General features: G+C 36.7%; 1 protein-coding gene across 2 annotated transcripts in view; it reads left to right on the plus strand.

The window, feature by feature from the left end:
- PIK3C3 (phosphatidylinositol 3-kinase catalytic subunit type 3) overlaps positions 1–26,005 on the plus strand; it is a 74,736-nt gene that overhangs the window by 46,406 nt on the left and 2,325 nt on the right. For both annotated transcript variants that reach the window (XM_085321937.1, XM_085321938.1), the window contains 3 exons: positions 4,654–4,822; positions 9,362–9,452; positions 21,389–21,514. In XM_085321937.1, the coding sequence (XP_085178063.1) occupies positions 4,654–4,822; positions 9,362–9,452; positions 21,389–21,514 (386 nt within the window). The remainder of the gene's footprint in view (positions 1–4,653; positions 4,823–9,361; positions 9,453–21,388; positions 21,515–26,005) is intronic.

Here is a 26,005-nt window from a genome sequence, read left to right on the forward strand (position 1 = left end):
TAGCATCTAACTTGTTTTGCCTTAATCTTAACCTAAGGATGTCAAAGTTCTAAGCAGGTTTTCAGTAGTTTTGTCCAGCAGTACTCTAGTGAAATAAAGCAATTTCTGTGCTGTTATATAGGAACTTTGTCCAGGACTAGAATYGAGGCATTAGCAATGAAAGTGATGGACAAATAAGCCTCTGTAGCTTTGGTCAGATTTCATTGGTTATTTGAGGCAACAGTTACCAATTTTTAGTCTCTACAAGTCTGTGTTTCACTTGATCAAAGCTCACTTCAGTCTAAAGGCTGAAAGGAGCTCAGCTGGAGTTTCATCTCTCTTACGTCCTGACTGCTACTCAGCAAAATTTCATGTTTGATGCCATCTCCTTGACCTCTCCCTCTGCTCCATAGTTTACAAAAGAAAAATGTTCTGTAGGAAAATGTAGTCAAATGAACATGTTTTTTTTTGTTTTTTTTTTGTTTTTTTTTGTTAATACACAAAACTATCAGCTTTTAGGTTATGAAATAATAGTTTTGTGTGCATGTGTGCTGCATAATTGCGTATTCCTGGAAGCATCTTATGTTCCTCTTCCAGTCAGTAAATGCCTTATGTCTTGCTTTTGATTTCTGATGAGGTGAATTTCTGTGATAAAACAGCTGGAATGGGAATGGAGAGTGATGATGAGGGCATTGTCTTCTCAGGCAAAAAAAAACTCTGCTTGAAGCCTTTCCAGCAGATATTTTCCCACTTTATGAAAGAATGCTGGTGTCACCTATTAGTCTTGGAGTGAGCCATTTTCAATCCTAGAAATTTGAACAGCTGGGGTGAGCTGGGTGTTTAAATACAGACATCTAAGGCCTTTATAAGTCTAACCCTGCAAGAGTATAAATAGATTAGAGGATCAAATAGGTTTCATGTGTTGTTTTAAGTAACTTCTCTTGATGACTTTAAGACAAAACAAAACCTCCTCATCCATACAATCACTGGAGGACTAGGGTTTAGTCATCAATGAGGAACAGGAATAAACCAATACTTGCAGTCCAAGTTGTGTCTTTAATTGCTAAGTAGGCAGCAATAATTAAGGTGCTTTTCAGATTAAGATGCAATAAATGGAAAATGCAGTATAAGCTGAGGTAAAGATATGATGGTCTAAGAGACAAAGACAAATATCATGACAATGACACTGTATAGGGAAGGAAGGAAATGTGTTGTACAATTCACAACCACTCTACCAGGAGGGTAAATGAGAGGTTGTGGAGTCTCCTTCTCTGGAGATATTCAAGGCCTGCCTGGATGCAACCCTGTCTACCATGCTGTAGGTGAYCCTGCTGAGCAGGGAGGTTGGACTAGATGGTCTCCAGAGGTCCCTTCCAACCTTGCTGATTCTATGATAATCATTTATAAGTACCATACGCTCGAGCATGAACTGAGGGTTTAAAAAAATTGTCTTTCAAATTCAGTTGAAAGGGAGAGTTTCTTCCCAACCAAACTGCTTAGCTTTCAGAAACATTTCAATAAAGACTACATAAATTGGTATGTGACATTCAAAAAAAAAAAAAGGAAAAGAAAGAAAAATCACCCCAGACAACTGCCAGAATATGATGCTAAGTTTTCTCCTTACCCCAATCATAGACTGTTTTCAGCTCATATTAGTTGTGGGTGTGTTTGTGTTTTGTCGTATCTGAGACTGACAAATTTCAAATCAGTAGTATTTTGAGGAGCAGTACTTTTGAAGGAAAACAGATGATTAAGCTGACAAACACAAATTCCTAAGTTGTTACTGATGGTTTTTACCTCCTCCCTTACAGATGCATATCACGGATGATGATTATGTTAGGAGATAATATGCTTTTTGCAGTGTAAGATCAATTCTGACAGAATAAAAGTAATAATTCATATTTGCTGCCCTTTCAAAATTGTACATTTTATGCAAAAATTGCTACACCAAATTAGTATTTTTCTGTTTGAAGCTCATATGATTTGGAATAGCTGTTCTATGCAGAGCCAGAGTGTTCCAAGTTCCTATTTTTATCCTGTTCTGTTTCTGCTGCTGTTCAGTATTTCCTGGCAGCACGTTGTCAAGTAGGTCTCAGATACTTTCTTTAGCCTTATTCTTGTAATAGAATTTACACTGCGCTATAGTCTAAAGGCATGAAAGGGGAACTCGCAGGCAGATAGGGCAGTGGAATTGCAGTGAAAACAGCTGGTGAGAGCTGAGAAAAATAACATAATCCAAGACAAAAAATATATACATATATATATAGCAAAGGTGAATATAAGCCTCTAGAAAGACTGCCAGGAAGCATGTCAGAGTTGTCTTTCTGAATGAGAAATTCTGGTTATCAGTCTGCTCCAGGTCTTTTTTTTTTTTTTTTTATTTAACTCGGTTTGTGGTTTGAGTGTTTTGGGTTTTACATTTTGGATTTGTTTTGTTCTTTTTTTTTCTTTTCTTTTACCTGATACGTTCCCCACTGTCAGCCTAATACAAGGATGTAGCATCTTTCAACACTGCTTTATCCTATCGCTTTTTTAATTGATCTTCTTAGATTTAGTCACCTCTCTGTAGGGTAACRTGGGAGAACCCTATCTTTAGGGTCACCAAACTTGAAGTAAAATCTACTCAAAGATCTAAGAACCAGCCAAGGCATCTCCATCATTAATATCTTTAAAGTTGGATGCCGAGAGGCGTACCCTGATAAGACTTTGGCTTTGGATGATCACTTGAGATGCTTTTGACCTTTTTATCCTACTCTTTAACTTATATAAATGACGTGAAATCTTTTAATATTAATAAAAGCTCTACCTAATTTTCAGTGGTGTAATATGCAAATAATTTCACTTAGTCAAAATAGACTGTCCGTCTTCATCATTTGTTCCAGCTAAACTAAGTCCTCAAGAAGAATGCAGGTCAGACTTTTCTTTGGAAAACTCTAAAACTGCAGTTCCACCTCAAACTGGTTGGTCAGACTTTGYTGAGGACAGAGGAGCCTTGTGCCCTGATATTGTACTCTCTTATGCTGACTTGATCCTGAAAGAACTGCATGGATGAAAATGAGTTAAGTTTGTGTTTAGTGTGGGTATGAAAAATATTATGCATGTTTAATATATTAAAGTGAAAGCTTTTCACATGTGTTATTTAAATTTGTAGCCTAAAATCTACTAAAATTTGAAGTACAGTTAAGGAAAATATAATGACAATGCAAGCTGGTCTCTTTTTACACTTTCCTTTATACTTCGATCCTAAAAATTAGCACTTAAGTAAACTATTTGATAAGTAATTTATGTAAATGTGTATTACTTAACTATTAAGAATGTTTTTGAATATTTTAGAAACATCTTGTTATCAATTTAAATTATTAATTAGCACTTCTTATTCCCCATCTCCAGAGCAAACTAAAAAATATTTAATTACTGCCACAATAATTATTGTTTTATTCAAATGTTGTCTCTTGACTCTTCAAGGTGACAGCTTTGAACAAGTGAACAGAAAACAAATTTCCCTTTCCCCCGCCCCAAACTTCTTAATTAAACATTTCTCATAACTAAATGATGCTGTGTATACATATTATCAAAGAGCCTACTTCAAAAACTTGGTGTATGAAAATGAGCTCTAAAAGTAACTCATGTTAGTTTGAGAAAGCTATTGAAGGAAGTTTCTGATCACAGACAATTAKGTATGCAAAATATAATGATTGTGACATTTATCAGCTTGTGAGTACTTGGCTTGCTCATTAGGCATCCTTGTGATCTCCCTTAAAAGATTGACCATGATGGAATGTATGCATCTTGGGTTGAAGAAGAGTGCTTGTGACAGACATCAAGTCGTCTTCTCTGATGACGGAATATTTGCTATTCAATGAAATGGACAAAGAGTGATGATTAATTGAAAAATATTAGCTGCTCTGATTTTTCAGGAGTGCTGAGCACCTAAGCCTATCAAAATATTAAAATGAATATGGACTCTAAAGGTTAAAATACCCGCTGGAAAGTAGATGTCAGTCTTTAATGCTGTTCCCTTTTATAATTCTGAAGCAAGACATTTTACTTGTATATTGTGTACTATTTGTGACTGTCTGTATAACAATCATGCTAATCACTTCCCAGTTACTTGTTTGAGATCTTTCATCTTATATCCACAGTTCATTCTCTAAAGTAGATATTAAAGCTAAATCTGTTAATATCATTAGGGAACTTTGCTTTAGATGCAAGACTTAATACTCATATTAATTCCAGTAGTTCAAACATGCATCACCTTTTTGACCTCTAATTTATTTCCCAATTCCTCATTACTGGTGACTTCAGGACGATGATTTGTATCTGTCCTAAAGAAATCACTAATGACCTAAGTCATTTTTTTGTTTAAACTTATGCATTTCAAAAGCTAGCACCAAAGTAAAAAATCTACTTGAGTAACATTTTCAAAGGCTTTTTTCTTTCTTGCTTTGTATAGTCAGTATTTTCCATTCTAGAAATGGATCAAAAATACTCCTATGGATTGGTATCCTAGGAATTATAATTGTCCTATTATGATTTTCATTGACTATATTTTTGTTCACATATCTATGTAATATTTAATCTTTAGAATATCTGCATATCTTAGGTTTTTGATTGTTGCGTCAAGATTTGAAAAACTGAGATAAGTAATTATGTTTAACTTTCCTTCTTATACAGGTAAACTCTTTCACATTGACTTTGGTTACATTTTGGGTCGTGACCCTAAGCCTCTGCCTCCTCCAATGAAGCTGAATAAGGAGATGGTGGAAGGCATGGGAGGTACGCAGAGTGAGCAGTACCAGGAGTTCCGTAAGCAGTGCTACACAGCCTTTCTTCATCTCCGCAGGTAGCAATACTATTTTGATACAAACAGTTACTAGATCTACCATGAGGTTAGGGATGAGTGAATGTATTGGGGAAACGTTTCTGTTCAAACCTCAAAGCATCTACCTTCAAAATTTGAACGAGAATCTGTACAAAGCAAAGGGATGAGAACAACACAACAAGTACATATGTGACACTAAGCTGGAATATAATTCTGTCCTTCAAGTTAAAGGTCTCAATTTTGCTATTCTAATAACCTAAATAACTTTTTCATAACTGCTGTAGGGTATTAAATTGTAGCTTTCATTTTGGATTTTTTTGTCTTTCTTTTCCCTACTTATTGATAATTAGTATCTATCCATTTAAATTTTTTACTTATTTGCTACTTTCTTTCCATCCTTCACTTTAGATTAGTGATGATCAAAATCTATTATTCTTTGCCTTGAAAATGGTGTATGTAAGCTTAGTTGGGTGTAGATCCTGTTGTACAAATATTAGCTGCTAATGGTGACAGTTAAGTATTTTAGCAACTTCTCTAGTTACCTAAAGCCATGACACCTAAAATGGCTTTAGACTGTCTTCAAAAAGAACTCACCATTAGATTTGGAAGCAATTTCATTCCTTTATAATGACCATACCATTTACTGTCAACTTCATTGCTTTATTTGTCTTTTGGATGGCTGAGTAGTTCAGCTTTGTTCTATTTGAACAGAACATAGGTAAATGCTCTTGGTCTTTTGAGTGATTGTTTTGTTTTGTATTTAGTGCATCTTCCAAGGAGAGGAAAGAATTTTATCTAGTTACAGAATCACAAAATGGTTGAGGTTGGAAGGGACCTCTTGAGATCACCTAGAGCATGTTAGACAGGGTCACGCCCAGGTGGGTTTTGACTGTCTCCAGAGGAGGAGATTCCACAGCCTCTCTGGGTAACCTGTTCCAGTGTCTGCCACTCTCACAGGAAGGAGATGTAAATAGCTAATGTTAGACAGAATGAATCTGGACCTTCAGCGGACCAACTGTGAACATCTCTTGTTTAGATGGAACTTCCTGTGTTTCAGTTTATGCCCATTGGCTCTTGTCCTGTCACATGGGACAACTGAAAAGAATCTGTCCCCATCCTATTGACACCCTTCAGGTACTTGTACACATTGATCAGATCCCCCCTCAGTCTTCTCTTCTCCAGGCTAAACAGGCCCAGCTCTCGCAGCCATTCCTCATAGGGCAGATGCTCCAGTCCTCTAATTATTCTTCTAGCCCTCCGTTGGACTCTCTCCAGTAGCTCCATGTCTCTCTTGTGCTGGGGAGCCCAGAGCTGGACACAGGACTCGAGATGAGGCCTCACCAGGGCTGAGTAGAGGGGCAGGATCACCTCCCTCAACCTGCTGGCAACACTCTTCCCAATGCACCCCAGGAGACCATTGGCCTTCTTGGCCACAAGGGCACATTGCTGGCTCAAGGTCAACTTGTCATCCACCAGCACTCCCAGGTCCTTCTCTGCAGAGCTGCTCTCCAAAAGGTCAGCCCCCAGCTTGTACTGGTGCCTAGGGTTATTTCTCCCTGGGTGCCCTTGTTGAACCTCAGGAGGTTCCTCTCTGCCTATCTCTCCAGTCTGTCCAGGTCTCTCTGAATGGCAGCACAGCCCTCGGGTGTGTCAGCCACTCCTCCCAGCTTGGTATCATCAGCAAACTTGCTGAGAAGGCACTCCATCCCCTCATCCAGGTCTCTGATGAATAGGTTGAACAAGAACTGGACCCAGTACTGAGCCCTGGTGAACACCACTAGCAACAGACTGCACCACTGATGACAACCCTCTGAGCAGTTCTCAATCCACTTCACTGTCCACTCATTTAGCCTGCACTTCCTGAGCTATGAGGATGTTATGGGAGACAGTGTCAAAAGCCTTGCTGAAGTCAAAGTAGACAACATCTGGCAGCATCTGCCAGCTCCCTCAGCGCTTGTGGTTCATCTCATCAGGGCCGTGGATCTGTGGACATCGAGTTTGCCTAGAAGATCTCTAACCCGATCTTTCTCAGGCAAAAGAAAGTCTTCCTTTTTCCAGACTTTCTCTCTTGCCTCCAGGCTCTGGGATTCCCAAGGGCTGCTGTTAGCAGTAAAGACTGAAGCAGAGAAGGCGTTCAGTAACTCTGCCTTCTCTRTATCTTTCATCACCAGGCCCCTGCCCCATTCAGCAGGAGGTTCAGGACTCTGTTGTAATAAAGAATCTCTCATACAGAATTATTTCATGTTTTGTATGATGAGTTTTTCATAGATGCTTCAGAATCACTTCCCCTCCCCTCCCCTCCCCCAGTAGTCTTTCAACTTAACTATTTCAGTTGAAAGATCTCTTATATCAACAAAGGGATTATCCATTGCATTAACTAGTTTATGTAGTGATTTGCTGCAGATCATAGTTAGGTGTGAAGTATAATGATAATTTTGGTATAAAACTAAACTGTAAATCAATATGGTTTCATTTGTAGTGACTGAGACTATAGCTATAATTATCCAATAGTTTCTCCAATATTTGTTCACTTTAATAGGAAGTATTTTTAAGTAGTTCTGGATAAATATCTTTAAAGCTTTCAGCAAAGAAGGCATAGAATATTTGTATTATAACTATTACTATATATAAGCAGCTAGAATTAAAAATCAAGATTATTTGCTTATTGAAAAAAGAATAATTAGAGGGGAAATAGCTTAGCTCTTATAGTTCTGCATGTTGACACAAATCACTTCACAGATGCTTCCAGCTATAAAGTGAGGAATCTTAACCTCTAATTGCTAAGACAAAATGCAAATTTTCTATTTGTCATCTCCATCAAATTGTCATGTTTTTTTTTCTCCTATGTTTCCCTGAGAGACAGTGCTCTGCATATTTTTAAGTGCTGTATTTCGGAGTGGTTCAGTGTTTGTGGAGGAATAGCTGTTGGGTGATGCAAACAAGAAGTTTAATATTTTGGTAGTTGAAAAAGACATTTTGTTCTTTGTTCTAGGTTAGTAGAAGTTTGCTACATGATCATTGGTTTTGCTGGGGAAAGATGCTTTCCACTTGTTTGATCAACAATGATTGGTTATATTTGTCAGCAGTGTGTGAAGAAGCAGCCTATTCAGGCATTCTGAATGTGTGCTACAAGGCAGCTTGCTACACCTCAGTTGACACACAACTGGACTTTTAAATCTTTCTCCCTCCGCTTCCCTAGCAAATTCTCAGTTTACAGATTCTCAGCAGGCTCCAACAGAGAGAATATTGCTATCAACATTTGAGAGTCATTCTAAGATGAGGTCCTAGATTGTGTTAGTCTTTCACAAATAAGGATTTCCCTTGTTTTAATCAAGGTTGATGTTCAATTTGAGTTAGTGGGCATAGGTAGATATAAGGAGGAAGGAAGTAACTAGCAGCAGCAACTATGGATTGGGCTGAGATTTGCTCGGGATTTATGGTGATAGCCAGCTGAATTAACTGGGTTGTTTTTTCTTTAGTCTGTTTGCAGAGGTGTAGTGGACAGAGGAAGGGAAGGGCAGTAGCAATAGAAGAGTGGATATGAATGCAGAAACTCCAGATAACAAGTAGAAAGGTGTGATGGCCTGCAGAAGTGTTGATCCTTTGGAAGAGTTCTAGCTAGGCAGTGGATGATGTAAATAGCTAATGTTAGACGGAATGAGTCTGGACCTTCAGTGGACCAACTATGAACATCTTGACTTACTTGCCAAAGATGTTGTCTATGGGAAGGATCGACTTAGACAATCAACTGTCTAATGTAGACAGTTCTTATCTCTCTTTTCCAATCCTAATTTCTTTTTCTAAATTTTGCAAAATATGTGACAACAATATTAGAAGCAACTAATTAATTTACCTGGTAGGCTTTTTATGTCCCTAGGCCATTATCTAGTTGAGCACTGAATGACAGAAATCTTGATATGCGGGGCAGAGAAAGACATGTGGATACTACAGTGTAATAAGCAACTCTTTCCTAACTTTTGTCTTTTTAAAACTTATACTGGAAAATATTAGATACTGCTAGTCCTAGTTAGTTAACTGTTAACACAATTTTAATGGAATTGTGCCTTTCTAGAGAGATTTTTTTTTTTTGAGCTGTATTTGCTTTGTAAAACAGGGCTAAGAAGCCGTCCTTATGGGTAGTTAAAATACTTTGTAATTCCCACCTTATTATGTGTGTGTATATATATATATTTATATGTATATATATAAATTTATATGCCAGCTTCTGTATTTACTTACATTTATATAAAAAAAGCTCATAGTAAAGTTTAGTGATAAACAAATGTTGCTGCTAAGAACTCTTTTTCCATCATCTATAAAACTCCTAGTAATATTCCAGATTTTGAAGTCAATTACATACCTTTTTTTGAAGGAGGACTAGATCCCCTTACAGAGACATAAATATGTCCAGCTATTGTGTTATTACAGGATCTTCCTCTTAAAGATCACCAGCTCACGTTATCTAAGACAACGTGGTCCTTTCTTAAATGAAGTTGTTCAAAAAATACTATCTTTTGCACAGTTTGAAAAGTGTTTTACCTAATCTGCTCTTCCACTTAGGTATTCCAATTTGATCTTGAATTTATTTTCCCTTATGGTGGATGCCAACATTCCAGATATTGCACTTGAACCTGACAAGACTGTAAAAAAGGTAACTGGGGACCTTATTTTGTCTTTCAATAACCAAAATCTTCATATTGTGACATTTTTCGGTAAGTTAGCACGACTTGCAAATAACTGTGACCAGAAGGGGTGTGTGTGTGTGTTCCTATTTTTTGGAGTCTGAACTATTTCTAGAATCATTGAAGTTAGATGAATATGCACTTGAGATCAGCAAGCACATGTATCCATAAATACAGATTTTTTTTTGTTTGTGCAGTAGTGCTCAGTCTGTTCTAGCATTGTGTTCCAAGTGATATTTTAACATTCTCTTGAGAATAGTGGTCCCTGCCTAACAAACTTAAGAGGTGAAGCAATCAATATTGACTATATCATGAAAGATTATTCTAGCTAGTCTAGAATCCTGCAAGTCACGGGTGCTTTTTCTCAGTGGTTTTATATCTTCATCGCCAAGAAGTCTGTTTGAATATGAAATCCTGTTTTCTGTGAAATGTATCCCTTTAGTTTTGTCCCTCTCTACGAGGCTGAATCATTCCTCTGTTGTTGCATTAACAATAGTTGACATTAAGAGTAGTAGATAAATATTTGTATTAATTTCATTACATTTGCATTTTATGCAAATCTTGACTTTTTGTATAAACTAATTTAGGATGCAGGCTATCTATTTTAATTCTACAGAAGACATTGTGGAGCCTCTCTATCCAATGGAAATCTGTTCAGTGCAATTTTTAATCAAGAGCAATGTAATTTCTCTAAATAGGGTGATTTTCAGTGCTTTCAGTATGTAAAAGTAAAGGTTCAGAAAGATTAATATTTTATGTTCTAACACAATTCTGTTACTTGGTCACAATTCATTTTTCTTAAACTCTAAAAGAATCTTTCTTCTATCCTGTAAGAATAAAAGCATTTCTATTCAGAATTTCATAGTTTCAGTTTAATATTAAGAGATCATGTAGGCATTCAATTTCATTTCCAGAAAGGCTGGTCAGAACTTGCTGTGTTTTGTGGAAAGGATGACAGCTCTCTCACCCTGAATTGTTTCCCCATGAAATTCAAAACTAACTCTTTTCCATATGAACAGCAGTGTTTGAACAATTCATCTCCACCCTAAGCACTCTGTTAGATTTGAATTAGAAAATAAAAACTTGAATTGGAAAACTAAAACTCTTTCCCTGCTGTAGGTGAGGGGAGTAACGACATTTGTTCTTGAATTCCCTGTGAATAATACCGAAATCCTGTGTCAACTTGAGACATTCATAACAATAATATCCATGCAACACCTTTCTATAAATTTCTTCCCTATAAAGAAAATGTGTTTGCTTCTGGTTTCATATTGCAAAAATAAACAACAGTACATTTTCTACTTCAGTGATAAGGTATGGCGAAGAAAAAACGCTTACGTTTCGAAGTCTGCAAAGAGGTACACGGCAAATCAGGGGAGAGATTAAAGTATATGCTTGTTTTATCAGAAGTCAGTTTATTTTATGTGTAAGAGTTTTTCAGTAAATACAAAAAACTTTGCCTCAGAGGCAGCCTACAGCTATTGCATCGGCTAATTTTGGAAAGTTTTTCATTGAAAAAGTCATCGAGAGATCAAACTGACAGTTTCATTGGATTCCAGAAGTGTTAGTACTTTCATGTTTGCAAGATTGAGTTTGAAACTTACTGCTTGCTCTAATCTCATTCATCTCTGTCAAGAGTGCACTGTTGCTTGCCACAATACTGTTCATTCTTGCCTTGAATACTCTCCTGTGAGCTCTCTGACATTTTTTTTTATCACTGAGTCTCCTAGTGTTCATTGCCAATTAAATGCAGTATCCTTGCTGCTTATTAATACCTGGGCATCATCTTTTATGTTGATAAAATTCATAGAAGCATTGCCCAGGGGCTTTTCCCTGCTTGTTTTCTATAGCAGCTTGTCAAATTTTGTAAAATATTTGAAGTTTTTTTTTTTTAATGTAGCAACATTTTAGTATTGGAGGCATTTATAAAATTCTACTACTGTGTTTTCTATATAAACTTTCTGAAATAGCAAACTGACAAACAGAATTGAAAGTCAGGAATTCTTTTCTACAGCTACCTAAGTATATTAGAGTTCAGTGAAATGTAGTATTTAAAATCCCAGTGATGTAAAGCAGGATGATGCTGTATCAAACTGGAGAATGTAGGAGAAAGCAAAACCTCAAGGGAAGTTCTGACACTCTGAATTAGGTCAATGTGGTTATTTCTAGATTCTCTTATAAAAAGTATAAATAATAGTGGCTTCTCTGCAAGAAACGAATGTATGCTTATTTGCTGTATGACAGGTCAATAGTAGATCGAATGTAATAATTTGTTATTGTGATACTGAACTCTAACAGTGTTGCAGCTTGAAGAACTGTGACTTTTAAGCTCTTGACTAGTTCGGATTCATTTATTCCCTTAAAAGCTTTAAAATGTAAGAAGAGCTAGAATTGAACCGTTAAGACATGTATTTCTGTTAAGGAATTCTGCAGAGCTTCAGCATTTTGTTGATTGTTGTTCCATTAAGGAAAAGCAAAAACTTAAAATAATTGGCTGCAAAATAAATATTATAAAAGGATACAGTTACTATACTGAAGATCTTACTTTCTCACATTCTGCTTACAGTTTGTTCTTTGAAAATGAACAGTAAGCTGTTACCAGAAAGATAACTAATTTTTATCTTGTTTTAAATGTTGTTTTTGTGTGTATCTTATACACTTTTTAAACAACCAACCCTCCCCAACCTTTCCCAAAGTGTTATTTTAAATAAGCTTTCATTTAAATAAGCTTTCATGGTTTTTGACAGTTCTGCTGCTTGTAACTCCAAAGAATATTCTGTTCAAGTTTGGTCCTCTAGTTTGAGAATAGTACTTTGAATATACAACTTGTGCAAAAATTATACCTTATAATAAGGTCTCTAAAGAGTAGGTGAACAGAGGACCCTTCCATAAGGTTGGCGTTGTGACCTCCCAAATGCATGTGACTGTGTTCAAAGCGTCAATGGGAGGATTTTTTTCTTTAGTTTTCTGCTTTTGATTTATTGATTTCTTTTTTACTATGAAGAAAAACAGTTGCTTTTTAGCAAGTCAAGTATAAAATGATCCAGCATTGGAATCATCTTAATCCATTGCAGAGAGATGAATATGTCATTGCTGAGTTTGAGGCAGTGTTTAATGGAAAACTGTTTTGGTTATTAAATGCCCGATAGCCTGTCTCAAATCAGTTATGAGCTCTGTTAGTAGTAATAAAAAGGGAACTAGGTGTCTTGCATCCCTTGGGCTGAGGGACAAGTTTGTTTAGTCATTTAACAAGATAGTAGTATACCTTCTGTTGGAAAATTAAATAAATGTTTTCAGCATCTCAATTGATTTTTTTTTTTCCCTCCTTCCCAAGCTTTAAACAAAAAATCTATATATATTTCAACAGACTCAAATTAGCTAAAGATCCATTTTGGACTGACCTGTAAAATTAAATTACCTTTGATGTCAGAGTCAAGTCAATAGTCATTTCAACCATGATACCACTTTCATGGAGGACAAAGGTGGAGCTTTACAARCTTTTTAATCTAAGAAGGCTTGCTACTTATCAGTGTAGGTGGAAGTTCATTTCTTATGGGTGCTGTAGCAATATTCATTCTTTGTTTTGCGGAGCCCACATTTTTGTTTCTGTAGGCTGGCAAGCTAGCGAGGCTGTAGCCTCCAAGGCAGCTGAAGGCAAGTCCCTGAGGAAGCAAGACAGGTTATCTTCAGTGAAGCTTGATAATAAATCAGAATACTGCTTTATTGCTTTGTGATTAAACAGCAAGGAAATGTGTGTGGTAGAAAAAAAAAGTATATATTTTTGTTTTTGAAGCAAGAAAGGTTTTTTGAAGAGAGTATTATAAATCAATTATTTTATTGAATAATTTCTTCAGTAAAGTGATACTCAGTTTTGAGATTTTTCATAGTTGAACCTACACTGCTGTTTTGAGCATATATAAATTATTCTAACTACATTCATGTGGGTTTATCCTAACTATATTAAAAAAAAAAAGTCACATAATAACATATTTAAAATGAATGTATTCTAAGCTAATTCATTCACTGGTGGAACTCTCCTTTGAACTAGATTTGTGAATTTTATGGACTACTTTGATGTGAATTAACAAAGATTTTTCTTCTACAATCAGTTTGATACCTCAAAGTGAAAACATTTTGTTGTTGGATATTAGCTTGGTTTCCAGTCTAACCTTCAGCTTTGCAAAGTGACCTAATGCCACCTTCTTACTTCTGATTGTCCGCGAGGTATTTGATGTGGCGAGAAATACTTGCTTGATATGAAGAGTATGGTAAGATGTAACAACAGGCTACCAAGTAAGGTCTTGCATTGTAAATATTTTTGGTGTTCCCCTTTCTCCAACTTTCATAAGGTAATATACCTAATTTTTGAAGCTGGAGGCTTAATTTTTCCAAGAATATGCATATTGTAAATGAAAATAAAATTTGCAAAATGCATCTCTAATCAGGCAGTATGCTAGCAATGGATAGAGTAAAATTATTTTAAATAAATAACACTTGCCACTTTTGTTTCTTGTATTCTGTTTTGTTACAAGCTTTACAATAATTGTTTTTACTTATCAGGAAAAGAAAACAATGTGCGTTTTCTTCCTGTTAGTGTTAAAGTACCAGAAACTCCCAGTGACTTTGAAGATGCAGATTTAGAAATTAAAATCTGACAGTACTCTCTCACTTGTTTTGCATAGTATTTGTGTTCAGAAATTAAATCAGTGCTGACCTTAATGATGCATTTTCACACCTAAAGTTGGACTGAAAATGAATTGTCGGCACTGGCCTGAAAAAATTAACGAAAGCTCTCAAATTTTTCAAATTTCACAACTATTCTGTCAATGTGTATAGAGAACTTAATTTCAAATAGCTATCCATCTCCAATGTGTATTACCAGTGGAGGGGTGAGGAGGGGGCTCACTTCCCTCGGTCCAGTTTCAGCCTATTCTTCCAGTAGAAGAAAAACAGGAAACAGTGATTACCAGCTACATGGAAATTGTCCCTTCTCCTTTATCTCCTGAGCTTTAGGAACCCTCTAAAAATTCTTGGCATTTTGTTTAACAGTACAGTGTTTTTTACAAAATGTAGCTACAGAATTTAAAACTAGTTATTGGGGTTTTTTTGGTTCCTTTCATCTTCTCCTTTTGTCCTCTCATACTATTTATAAAGAAAACTATCAGACAGTGTGCTTCACCTCATGGTTCACGATACTGTCTCCTGCTGCCACCCTCAGAGTTAGGCCTTTTTGAAAATCCAGTTTGGCTCACAAATGTCACAAAATAAAATTAAATGGAAAAGGAGCAGAAGATTCTCCACAGTTTGCTTCTCCCTTTCCCTGGCCTCTGAGGTAATTGCTTTTAAAATTTTCCACTACTCATTTATCTTTTTACACTTCTCTGTTTTTTCAGGAAAAAAGACTGGGCAAAAATCTGTATATACTGACTTGTCAATGCATAATTGATAATACAGTGCCAGCCCCTCACTTTTTGTTTCTGCCAGTTTTGTTTGTCTTTTTCCTTTTTTGCCATTGCAATACTAATTGTAAATGTTTTTTTTTTTTAATTTAGCCATATTTTTAGTAGTAGTGACTCAAATCTGCAGTCAATTATAAACAAATTTTACATATGGAAGAGGTAGATCATTGCTCTTCAGATGTAACAGATGTATTCAGCCTTGTCAACTATTGTGAGGGGAAAAAAAAGCTTTTTTATTATTATTATTTTTTGTTAAGAAAGCCAGATGGCTCGTATCTGTCCTTCGTAGCAAATTTGACCTTTAAATTAGAAAACATTGGGGACCAGTGATTCACTGGCACACAAAGAACTCAGCAGGCATTAAAGGACAGTGTTCTAATTGACTGAACTCTTTCAAATGCCCATTGATTAAAGAAGGTGCTGCAGAGATGCTGCAGATATTTCACTTATCCGTGAGGTTATTGTGGAAGTATATGGCACAAATACCTGGCGTCCCACGAGCGTGGGTAACTGCTGTATGGGAAAGGAGCCCTTTCCAGTTTTGATAGCACCTATGAGTATATGCTGGAAGAGGCTAATTTCAATCGAGTCTGCAAAGTAGAGAATTTTCTGCCTGCAAAGTTGAGCACCCTCTGTGCTTTCAGGTCAACGCAAACACTAACTAGGTCTCACCGCGCTTGGTAAGAAGTGAATAGTAGAAATGTTTAGAAACAGGCAAGAAGGGAGAGGAGGCGAGTTTCATTGTGTGTCTTTGACATTGAGCATGTCGAAGCAAAATGATTCCTGTTCTAGAGGCAGAAAAGCTGAAACAGGGATAGGAAACAAAGAGTTTCTGAGCTACTTTGTTTCTAAGCCTGAGTGAATTTATGAGGAATTTTGCAAGTCTCTTCATCTGAGTTGTAGTAAGACTCCCTGACATCTTTCTCCGTTCTCTGCCCTCCCCCGGAGTCAGTAAATGGATGATTAAGTGCTGAGTTCACAATTTAACGAAACAGAAAAGACTTCTAATGCTTGACATGCTTTCTTGGGCAGCAGTAGATATCTGTCCATCATTACCTGACTGAAAATAGCAATGTTTGTAAAAGTGGAGCTTTGAAACATTTCTGAGATTTGTTAATGCTGAGAGGAGATTTAGTTTTATTCCCGTGTAAGAGAAATAAACTCGATTTTGGTTGATCAGAGTCTGTTCTGCCTCAGTATTTGTATTTACTTGCTGCTCTGAGGAAGTGAGACAGGTTTATTCTTTGTAAAAGTATCACATTAACACTGAGCTTATTTTGCATCAACAAATGTTCATCTTTCTGTCCATTTGGGTAATGATGCTGCAGCTGCATACACAGCTTTTCTGTTTCTAGACTGCTGATTTTTTTCTATGTGTACTAATTCATTTCAAAATCTAAAAATAGGGAATAAAGTGAATTGTGGGTGAGAACATGCCTTTATTCCTGTTACTTCATGTCATGCTATCTATTTTACTATAATTTTTTGGCCAAAATGATGAAATTCTGAGCTGGAACAGTATCATTTTTGAATAATGAAGAAGCTGAAACCCTCATTTTTGTAGAAGTTCAGTTTAGAGATGTTCACTAATGTCTTTAGTGGCTTCTATTGGAAAAGTGCTACAAAAGCGTACATAGGCTTGTTTAGAAACTGCAGTTTGTTCAAATGAAAGTCTTGAAAACAACAGCTGATGTCAGAATAGCCTTCTAAATAAAAATATTCATGCAAATAGAGCATCTGAGTAGTTTGTATAATGTGTTGTTTGGAACATATTGCAATCGAGCAATGGAGAAAGCAAGAAAATCCTTTGCTAAAAAAGATGAAACATGATGCAGGTTAAGCCAAGAATTTAAAGCCTCTTTCTGCTACTTGAACATTGAATCCTGACTACTGGTAATAATTTTAGGGCAAAGTAGTAAAAATAATCATGAAAGCCTCACTAAATATTGTTATTCTGCTGTTAAATGATTTACCTCAAATTGTAGCGATGGTCGAGACGCTTATGTTCAATGCATGTTATGACGATACTGAAGCTTCTCTTGAGTAGCCGACCTTGCAAGGAGCAATTGTTTATTCTAGTGATATAATTAAGTAGCTAGTAGCTAGTACACATCAGGAGTGACGGTTTATCTTGCTGGAAGCAGAAATACTAGAGCAACCCGCAAGCTTCAGAATGACTGATTCAGGCTAAGAATGAAATATCAGTAGGATTGTTTGAGAAACACCTGTTGTGTATATAGTCTGCTTCTTCAGTAATTGCATAAGGCTTGGCTATAAATGTCCATGAAGTATGGGTACAGATACTGCCCTGAAAAGTGTAAAAACGCTTCAAGAGACTTCCTAAAAATATTTGGATTATTGTTGAACCTTAAGTACCTAGTACCTAATGGTTTAGGTATACCATTTCAGCAATGGTCTTTGAAACCCCCAATGGGATTGGGGAATGCTTACGTTTTATTCCATTTTAGAAGATGCTTGCTTGTCAAAAACAAATTCCTGAGCTTAATATAAGGAAAGCTGTGATTTATATTACATGGTAGATTAAACTTTTGGGGGATGGGCAGGGGGAGGAATGACTCCAGTGTTTGGTGAAGGAGATGGAAGAGGTTGTTGGTTAAGTAACAAAGTATAAGTGAAAAATCTAAAAACTTGCAGTGAAGTGCACTTAGCTACACTAGCTGTATTTCTGAATTGACATATTATCCCTCAATCCTATGCTTATCATGCATCCAAAAATAAAAAACTGCCAAAAAGGAGAAGGATAATCTGGACATAAGTTCACCTGAATGAAGAACATAGACCTTCTGTTACCTTAGATGTCTAACTGCAATTTTTAATATGGTGATTGGACATTTTTAGTTTTCCTCTCCTCATTATTGCTATCCTGCTTTTTATAAGTTTTTTTTATCTGACCCTTTCATTCTTAAACACTCAAATTTTACTGTTGAGACCTGATGGAATATATGTTTAAAATTACTGTGTATGTATGGTGCAAGGTTTAAAACTTTCCCTTCTGGAAACAAAACAAAAGCTCAAATAGATCTAGTATGTTTCTGTTCTCTCTCTTAATAATGAGAAATGACAGTAACAGTAAACAAAGAAGAGCTGCTTAACAAAATGCTAAAGTGAGAATTCTTTATAATTCATACAAACTTGCAAATATATGTCTATGGTGGCCATTCTTCCTGTGTGTTTATAATGAGATAATTGTATAGCTCATCAAAACGTGACTCCAAAATTTGCTTCCTTTCTTAAACACCRTACAGAAATCTTGCTACGTAGCACCAAATCTGTGAGAAACTATTGGCTTTCAGAACATATGATTTGCTTTGCAACGGAGAGATTTCAGATAACAATTACTATTGGTTTTGTTACTAGAACCATAATTCAGTGTGTATTAATCTTGCTGCTGCAGTTCAAGAAGTAATTTCTCATTTTGCCATATTTCTTCTCAGGTTGCAGCAGTTGCTTTTAATTGCTGAAAAACTTTCATGCAAAGATATGGTTGTGAACAGCATCTGACCCTGCTGTTAAATTACACACGTATTTTTAAGATCTAACTGTGGGTAAATTTTTTTCTGTGCATTAACAGTGTGTCAGTCTGCTCCTGGAGAAGGTGGTAAATAGTTTAAGTAGACATTAATTCTATATGACTAAGGCATCATTTTAATGTTAGTAACTCCCAGACTTTCTGTGAAGATGTTTATCTACGAAAAGATTAGAAGATGGCTTAAGTGCTTATGACCAGAGTTGTATAAAAGAATTTGTCATTACAGTATGTTTCTTTTTGAAAGTGCAGTTAGCATTCTTGCTGAATGTTCATTGCATCACCTTTTCTGTGAGCATGGAAATAGATATGGTAGACTTGCATACTCTGATTTGGGAATGTATTAAGCTTGTGCATAAATGTAAGTGTGTGAATAGTCCCATTAAATTCAGTTGCACTGTACTGTGTACTTTACTGGTTGTCAATTCTGTAAGCGTGTCTTTGGGATAAAATAAACTTTCCCTTCTTACCATTTTTGTTACAAAGATAAAAACCATAATATTAGGCTGAAATATTTTATAATTCTCTCTGCTGCTTGCTTCCTTGAGAATTTGAACTTTTATACCTTATTCTATTCTTTCGTATTGATCAACATTCTTTTTGAGAGGAAGTTGAGGAAAAACTCAATTTATATTTACATCAAGCACATCAGCAGTATTACAACTGTATTTTGAATGAAACGGTGTTATCTTTCCATGCTTGGCAGGCTAACATGCTTTTTATTGTAGCACTGAAGGTCACTATTCTGGAATACATTTCCTTTAAAAAGAATGCTGGGTAATGATAAACTGAAATCTCTTGAGTATTTTGCTGTCATAGTGGGTGGTTGCATCTGCATTATTCTTGGTACATAGAATGGCTAAAAATGGGAAGAGCAGTTTGTATTATCTCAGTAATGCGGCCTTATTAAGAACATTGCTGAAATAATTTGTCTTGTATTTTTACTAATCCTTGAAAAAGTAAGGAAATGGAAAGTGCTCAGGGAAGACATTCTGTCTTACGGTCAGTTTGTTTAATCAAGAGAAAGTTAAGATCATTTGATAGTTGTTACATGAGAAAGATTTCTCATGGGCAGTTCCTTCAATGTAAACAGTTTTAATGGGTTCAACTATTCAGGATGGAAGCTGGACAAAGTCAGATAGGAAATCAGAACAACTTACCTAGGATGTGTAGATTCTCTCATGTTATAAAAAAAAATCTTTTTTAGAATTTTTTAATGAATAAAGCTATAAGTTACAGACTTGATGCAAAACAAAAACCAACCAACCAAAAAAATTCATATGGTTATACCTAATTATGCAAGAGACTGAACTAGATGGATGCAAGAGCTTACATCATTCTGACTTTATCTTATGAGCATAAAATAAGTGGTTAGTTAGCTATGGTTCATTTTCTTCAATTAATATAAAATTTCTGGGTAATTTTTCAGTTATTATCAGTGCTACTTTGCAAGTGGCTAGGAATGTTAAAGTTTTGGGTTAGGATTGATTAGAGGACACTGGTATTTTAGAGTGCTTGATTTTATTCATGGACTCGTTGCGAGCTCTTGAATAGCACGAATGTCTTTCCAAATTGAGCACCCCAAATTATCAATGTTATGCAAGAAACACCTTTTTTTTTTTTTTTTAAGAAGGAATGTGAATATTTGCCATTCCTGATGTGCAGGCCTTACTCTTCTGAAAGCTTGGAAAATGACACTATACTATTTGTAGCATTTCCTCTGATCTGTATTTCAGTTATTAGAACTCATCCAGAGTGGTTATTTATGAATCTACCTCTCATGAGTGATGTGAGGGATAAGGCACGTCTGCCAAACTTACTTGGGTTCCTCCCATTTAAAAATAACATAGTTCTGAAAAGCGAAATCTTTTTCTGTAGATGTGTTTAAGCTGTTGCTAGTTGTATGTGTTTTGAATATTACCAAAGAAATGTCTGTAGTAAAAATGCTTGTGGGAGATAACATCTGGAGTAGTCCTGAACAATTGCCATGGAGTTGGTTGGAATTCACAAAAAGGCATTCACTGTACTTTTCTAAATATTCATGGATCAAGACTTTGCCTGAGGCTGAAACAAGTAAATTTAGATGGTGTTGCTTTATTCTTAAATATAGTGCTTTCAGCTTTTAATTCATATACAATTGCAAGTACCAGGCAAAACACATCTAAAATATAGGTACAGTAGTTAAAATATGTTGCTGTCAAAAGAAAAAATGATGTAAGGAGTAGCAGTGTCTCCAACCAGCTGTTCATGGATGGCAGATGTAATCAGAGTTGATCAAGTTCTCGCCTATGATAATAAAGATCAATTTTGACAGGACTAATTTCCTCTGATTCCATATTCTCCACTTAATTGCCTTGCAATTTCCAAATGACAGTTTTATCCAAAATTAAGTTTAGAATAAAGACTTTCAGAAACTGTTAGGCTCATGCAGAGTCTTTCAAGTTTGTATATGTGAAGGTGTGGCGTTTTGAGGATGTTTTCATTTTTTTTAAGCTGAAATTCATTCTCACACAGTGACCTTTGAGTCTTTTCTCTTTTTTTCATCTTTTAATGCTTTGAAATAGCATTTTAATTCCATTTAGAATCTTGTGTCCAAGTGCTTCTCTGACTTTCTAGCTTGGGACTTGGAAATGATTAGCTGAAGATGAAGGGGGAAAACACCAAAAATATTTGTAGCTTATCCATTTTCGTGATGGTTTAGATATAAAAGTAGACATTTCTTACAAAGTTGTGAATTTCCAGTAACGTGTTGTAATTTAGAAGTTAATTCCCTACTAAATTTCCGCAATTGAAGTCATGATATCAGCTACTGTATAGATGAACTGTGATAGTACATATTGCAGCTGGGGAGAGTTTTTTCTGCATGAATGAATATCTTTCATCTCTTCCCCTGCCCCAGGTGCAAGACAAGTTTCGTTTGGACCTGTCTGATGAAGAAGCTGTACATTATATGCAGAGTCTAATTGATGAAAGTGTCCATGCCCTCTTCGCAGCTGTGGTGGAGCAGATACACAAGTTCGCACAGGTGAGATAGCTTATTAGTTGGTGGTGTCTCTCTGAAAACTGAGTAAAGTGAGATGCRGCAAACAGTAGGTTCAGTGCTTACCTTCATTATTTACGATGTTTTGTGTCTGAGTAAGAAAACTTTTTTACTGTAAGGTAACAGTGCACTGGAACAGGTTGTCCAGGGAGGTTGTGGAGTCTCTTTTCTTGGAGATGTTCAAAAGTCATCTGGGCACAACCCTTGGAAACATGCTCTGGGTGGCCCTGCTTGAGCAGGGGCGTTGGACTAGATGATCTCCAGAGCTCCCTTCCARCCTCAAACRTTTTGTTGCTCTGTGCTGTTTTAGTTTGTATTCAACAAGTTCAAAGTGTTCTTACTGCCAAGACTGGGGAGCAAGCCCTCAGTGGTGCTGCAAAATTCCTTGAARTACCTTAGCAAACATACTGTCTAAGGTATTTTGGATAGGTATGCTTTGATTAATAGCTGTGCTATTAATCAAAGAGAAATTTAGAGAAATCGGAGAGAATTTTAGAGAAATCTAAAAATTTGAACCATGAGTATTTCCTGGGATTTCGTAACAGGTTTTGCTCTAAGGTACGCATTGTTGGAGAAAAAAATGTGTGTGTATGTATRTGTGTGTGTGTATATATATATAYACWCWCAYRTGTRYAYATAYACACACAYATATGTGTGTGTGTATATATTTTTTAATGATAATCAGATATTTTTATATGTTAAACCAGTATGACTGCAGTGATTGTATTTTGTCAGGTAAGGCTGTTAATAAAAGTAGTTTAAAGGGAGCCAAAYTTTTGCCTGTTCATCTAGGATTTAATAAGATTTTTAATTGATTAACTGAGATTGAGCATGTTCTTCATTCGTCACTTGCTACAGACTTGTTTGCTTCTGAAGCCATGGAAACAGAACTAACCAATACAAARTGAAAGAGCTTTTAAAATGTGCCTTTGAACTCTTTTGGGAGGAAAATGGAGGRGTTAAGCTCTAAGTTCTGATATTAACTTGTTTTATTGCACATAACTACTTCATTTTGGTGGAATGTTACTCATTATGTTCCTAAGGGTAAGAACTGAAAATTGGGAAGCCTGAGTTCTGTGAGAGAAGGATCCAGAACTCCTTAACTTCTGGTCTTGAAGTAAATGAGTGAGGATGAATTACTTTTTTTTTTGCCTACCTTTGGTAGACTTCCTGCAGAGGTATATGCTGTGTGACAGAATAAACCTTTTGTGCAGTATTCTGAATTGTGTATTCCAGCTGGCTATCTGATAACTAACAGACACAGCAGCTTGCTCAGCAGGGCATGTGGAAGGAAGCCAGGAGCTCTTCACCTACATCTTCTGCAATAGTTGCAAACCTCCACAAGGCCTACTTGAAGCATACACAAATAAATAAGGAAGTGCGTCATGGGAAAGCTCCTCATACTTTTTCTGGAATATCAGCATGACTGGATGTCTCTCTAAAGTGTGTTTACACTAATGCATACAGCATAGGGAACAAACAGGACGGTTTAAGGGTCTGTGAGCGGTTGCAGGGCTACAGTCTTACTAGGATCACAGAGATGAGGTGGGACATCTTACACAACTAGAGTGCTACCGTGGATGGATACAGGATCTTTAGAAAGGATGGACTGGAGAAGGGGGAGTTGCCTTTTGCGTGAGAAGAGCAGGAATACATGAAATTCTGCCTGGGAATGCACAATTAGCCAGCTAAGAGCTCATGGGTCAGGATTAGCAGGCAGACCAACATGGGCAACATTTTTTTGGTGTGCTGCAGACTGCCTGATTGAGATTCATTGCAAGGCTCTTGATTATCTTTGAAAGGTCATGACAATTGGGGGAGGTTCCTGGAGATTGGAAGAAAATAAATGTCATCCCTGTCTTCAAGAAGGGCAAGAGGATAGGTGGGGGGAGCTGTAAGACTGTCAGCGTCATCTCAGTCTCTGGGAAAGTGATGCAGCAAATTACCTTGGAAAATGTTTCCAAACACATGAAAGACAAGCAGGTGACTGGGAGTTGTCAGCTTTTATTTATGAAGGGGGAATCACACCTGACCAACTTGATAGCCTTGTGTGATAAAGTAAGTAGGACAATAGGTATGGGGAAAACAGCATATATTATTTATCTGGACTTTAGCAAGGCTTTCCTCACTGACTTCCATAACATCCTCATATGTGAAGTGCTAAAATATGGACTAGATAAAGGGACACTGAGGTGATATGAAAACTAGTTGATCTGTTTGTGCTACTGATCACAACTCTAAGCCCAAGTCCACTAGAGGCCAATCACTGGAGGTGGACCCCAGGGTTGATCTGGGGTCAATATTGTTTGGCATCTTCATTAATGACCTGGATGATGAGATGTTGCTGAGTACCCTCAGTGGGTTTGGAGACCATACAAAAGTGTGTGTGTGTAGGGGCGGGGGGACTGATGCACCAGATGCTTGTGCTGCCTTTCAGAGGAACCTTGAAAAACTGGAGGAATGCACCAAAAGGTATCTCGTGAAGCTCAGCGAAAGTGCTGTATCTTGCACCTGAGAAGAAACAACCTCATGTGCCAGGACAGGTTGGGAGACAATCTGGAAAGCAGCTTTATAGAGAAAGCACTGGGGATTCTGGTGGGCACTATGTGGCCCATGAACCAGCAATGTACCCTTGGAGCAAAGAAGGTAGACCCTGTCCTGGGCTGCACTAGGAAGAACATTGTCAGCAGGTCAAAGGGGGTGATCCTTCTCTTCTAATCAGTACTGGTGAGGCCCTGTCTGAGGTGCTGTGTCCTGTTCTGTGCTCACCGTTGCGAGAGAGGCAAGGACCTATTACAGCAAATCCAGCAAAGCACCACGAAGAAGATTGAAGGGTTTGGCACATCCGACACATGAGGAGAGGCTGAGAGAATTGGGAATCAGCCTAAAGAAGAGAAGACTTGGAGAGAGCATCTTATCCAGGTGTACAAATATCTGATTTGGAGGAAGAAGAGGGAATCAAGAAGATGGAGCCCAACTCTTCTCATGGTGTCCTGTAGTATGAAGAATAAAATGTTCAGCTGCATGTGTATGTGCTGTCCTACCACAGACCACTTGCAAGACAATAAAATGTTTAATTCCCCTGTTCAATATGTACGCAAAAGTATTTAATTTCATCTCTGAATTTATAATACCTTTTTTCTTAAAGCTTTCTGAAAATTTTAGTTTGTTTTTATTAGGAATTTAAGATATTATACTGTCAGTTTGCCTTAGGTGTTAGTTTTAGTCAAGACATGGAATTCAGAGGGAAAATGGAACTTTGATCTCAAGAGCCAGTTAGTGTCAGTATTTTTTAATCAATTCCTTTTTCAAGAGGCTGATCAAAATCTGATTAAAAACTAATGAGAACAGTTTTTATGGCTATCCATTGAGCTAAAGGTCTTCCACCTAATTTATTGTTTGCTGTAAACTAAAATTTCATTTTCAAGAGCAGCAATACGGTGCAGGATAAGCAGTAAAAATGTCATCTCTATCTGCATATATATTTAATAGAGATGATCTTTTTTCACATGAAAAAGGGAAATGTAATTATGTGGAAATACTGCATATATGTTGTCAGTTATGGTGCATTGCTTTGATTGCAGGATGTAGTGTGAAATACCATAAGCAAAGTGAAAAACATCTAGCAGCTGCTTTGAGGTTTAAAAAGAACAGTGCTCATGCCATTGCAATGATACAAGATTAAATTTTAAAGTGCATCCAGTAGGTATTTAGACCTTTCCTTTAATTACATCCTGACACTCACCTTTTTTTTTTTTTTCCTCTAGACATAATCTTTTTGCTTCATTGTTTTTAGGTGACTGCCAGACTCTCCCAGATAATTGTTACTGCATTTGTGAAGCTRTATTAGTAAGTCAGAGTTTACGGGCTTGATTCAGGTGACCTTTTCTTATTCCAGTCAGACTTGCTCTTGCTGGATTTTTTTTCAGCATTTACGACTGCTTTTAAAAATCACAGGATACATTTGTTCAGAGTATTTAAAGAGACTCAAGAATTTAAACCCAAGGCTTTTAGCTCCAAGTAACAGTGTTCTAGCCATAGACTTTTATATATAACAGCAGGCACACTCTTCCGTTCATATTTTGGGASTTAAAAAAGCAAGCTCTGCTCACATGAGTGTTGCACTTTGGATAACAAGTAAGCAGATGTGACAGCCTCCAGTGTGGGCCTGCTCTGATTGTYTCGCTTCAAGCTTTTTCACCCTTCCAGTTGACTGACATTGGAATTCGTGTGGAGGCTTTGGGGACTGTTCTTCCTGATGTGCTAAACCTTCTGCATGTGCTATAGAGTTTGGGCACCCATGTCCTTCAGGCTTTCCTGTTCTACTCTTGGCATCAGATGCCTAAAATGTAATGACTTTCTTCATAAGTACCTAAGGCATCTCCTGACTCCACACAATGTAGGATTCTTGTGCTAGTTTCAGAGCTGAGATTATTGCCTTTATTCATGTTCTGTAAATAACTACACTTGTAATCT

This window comes from Rhea americana, unplaced genomic scaffold (genome assembly GCF_003343005.1).
Source record: "Rhea americana isolate MKP2758 unplaced genomic scaffold, rheAme1 scaffold_73, whole genome shotgun sequence".
In the NCBI taxonomy this organism is placed as follows: Eukaryota; Metazoa; Chordata; class Aves; order Rheiformes; family Rheidae; genus Rhea; species Rhea americana.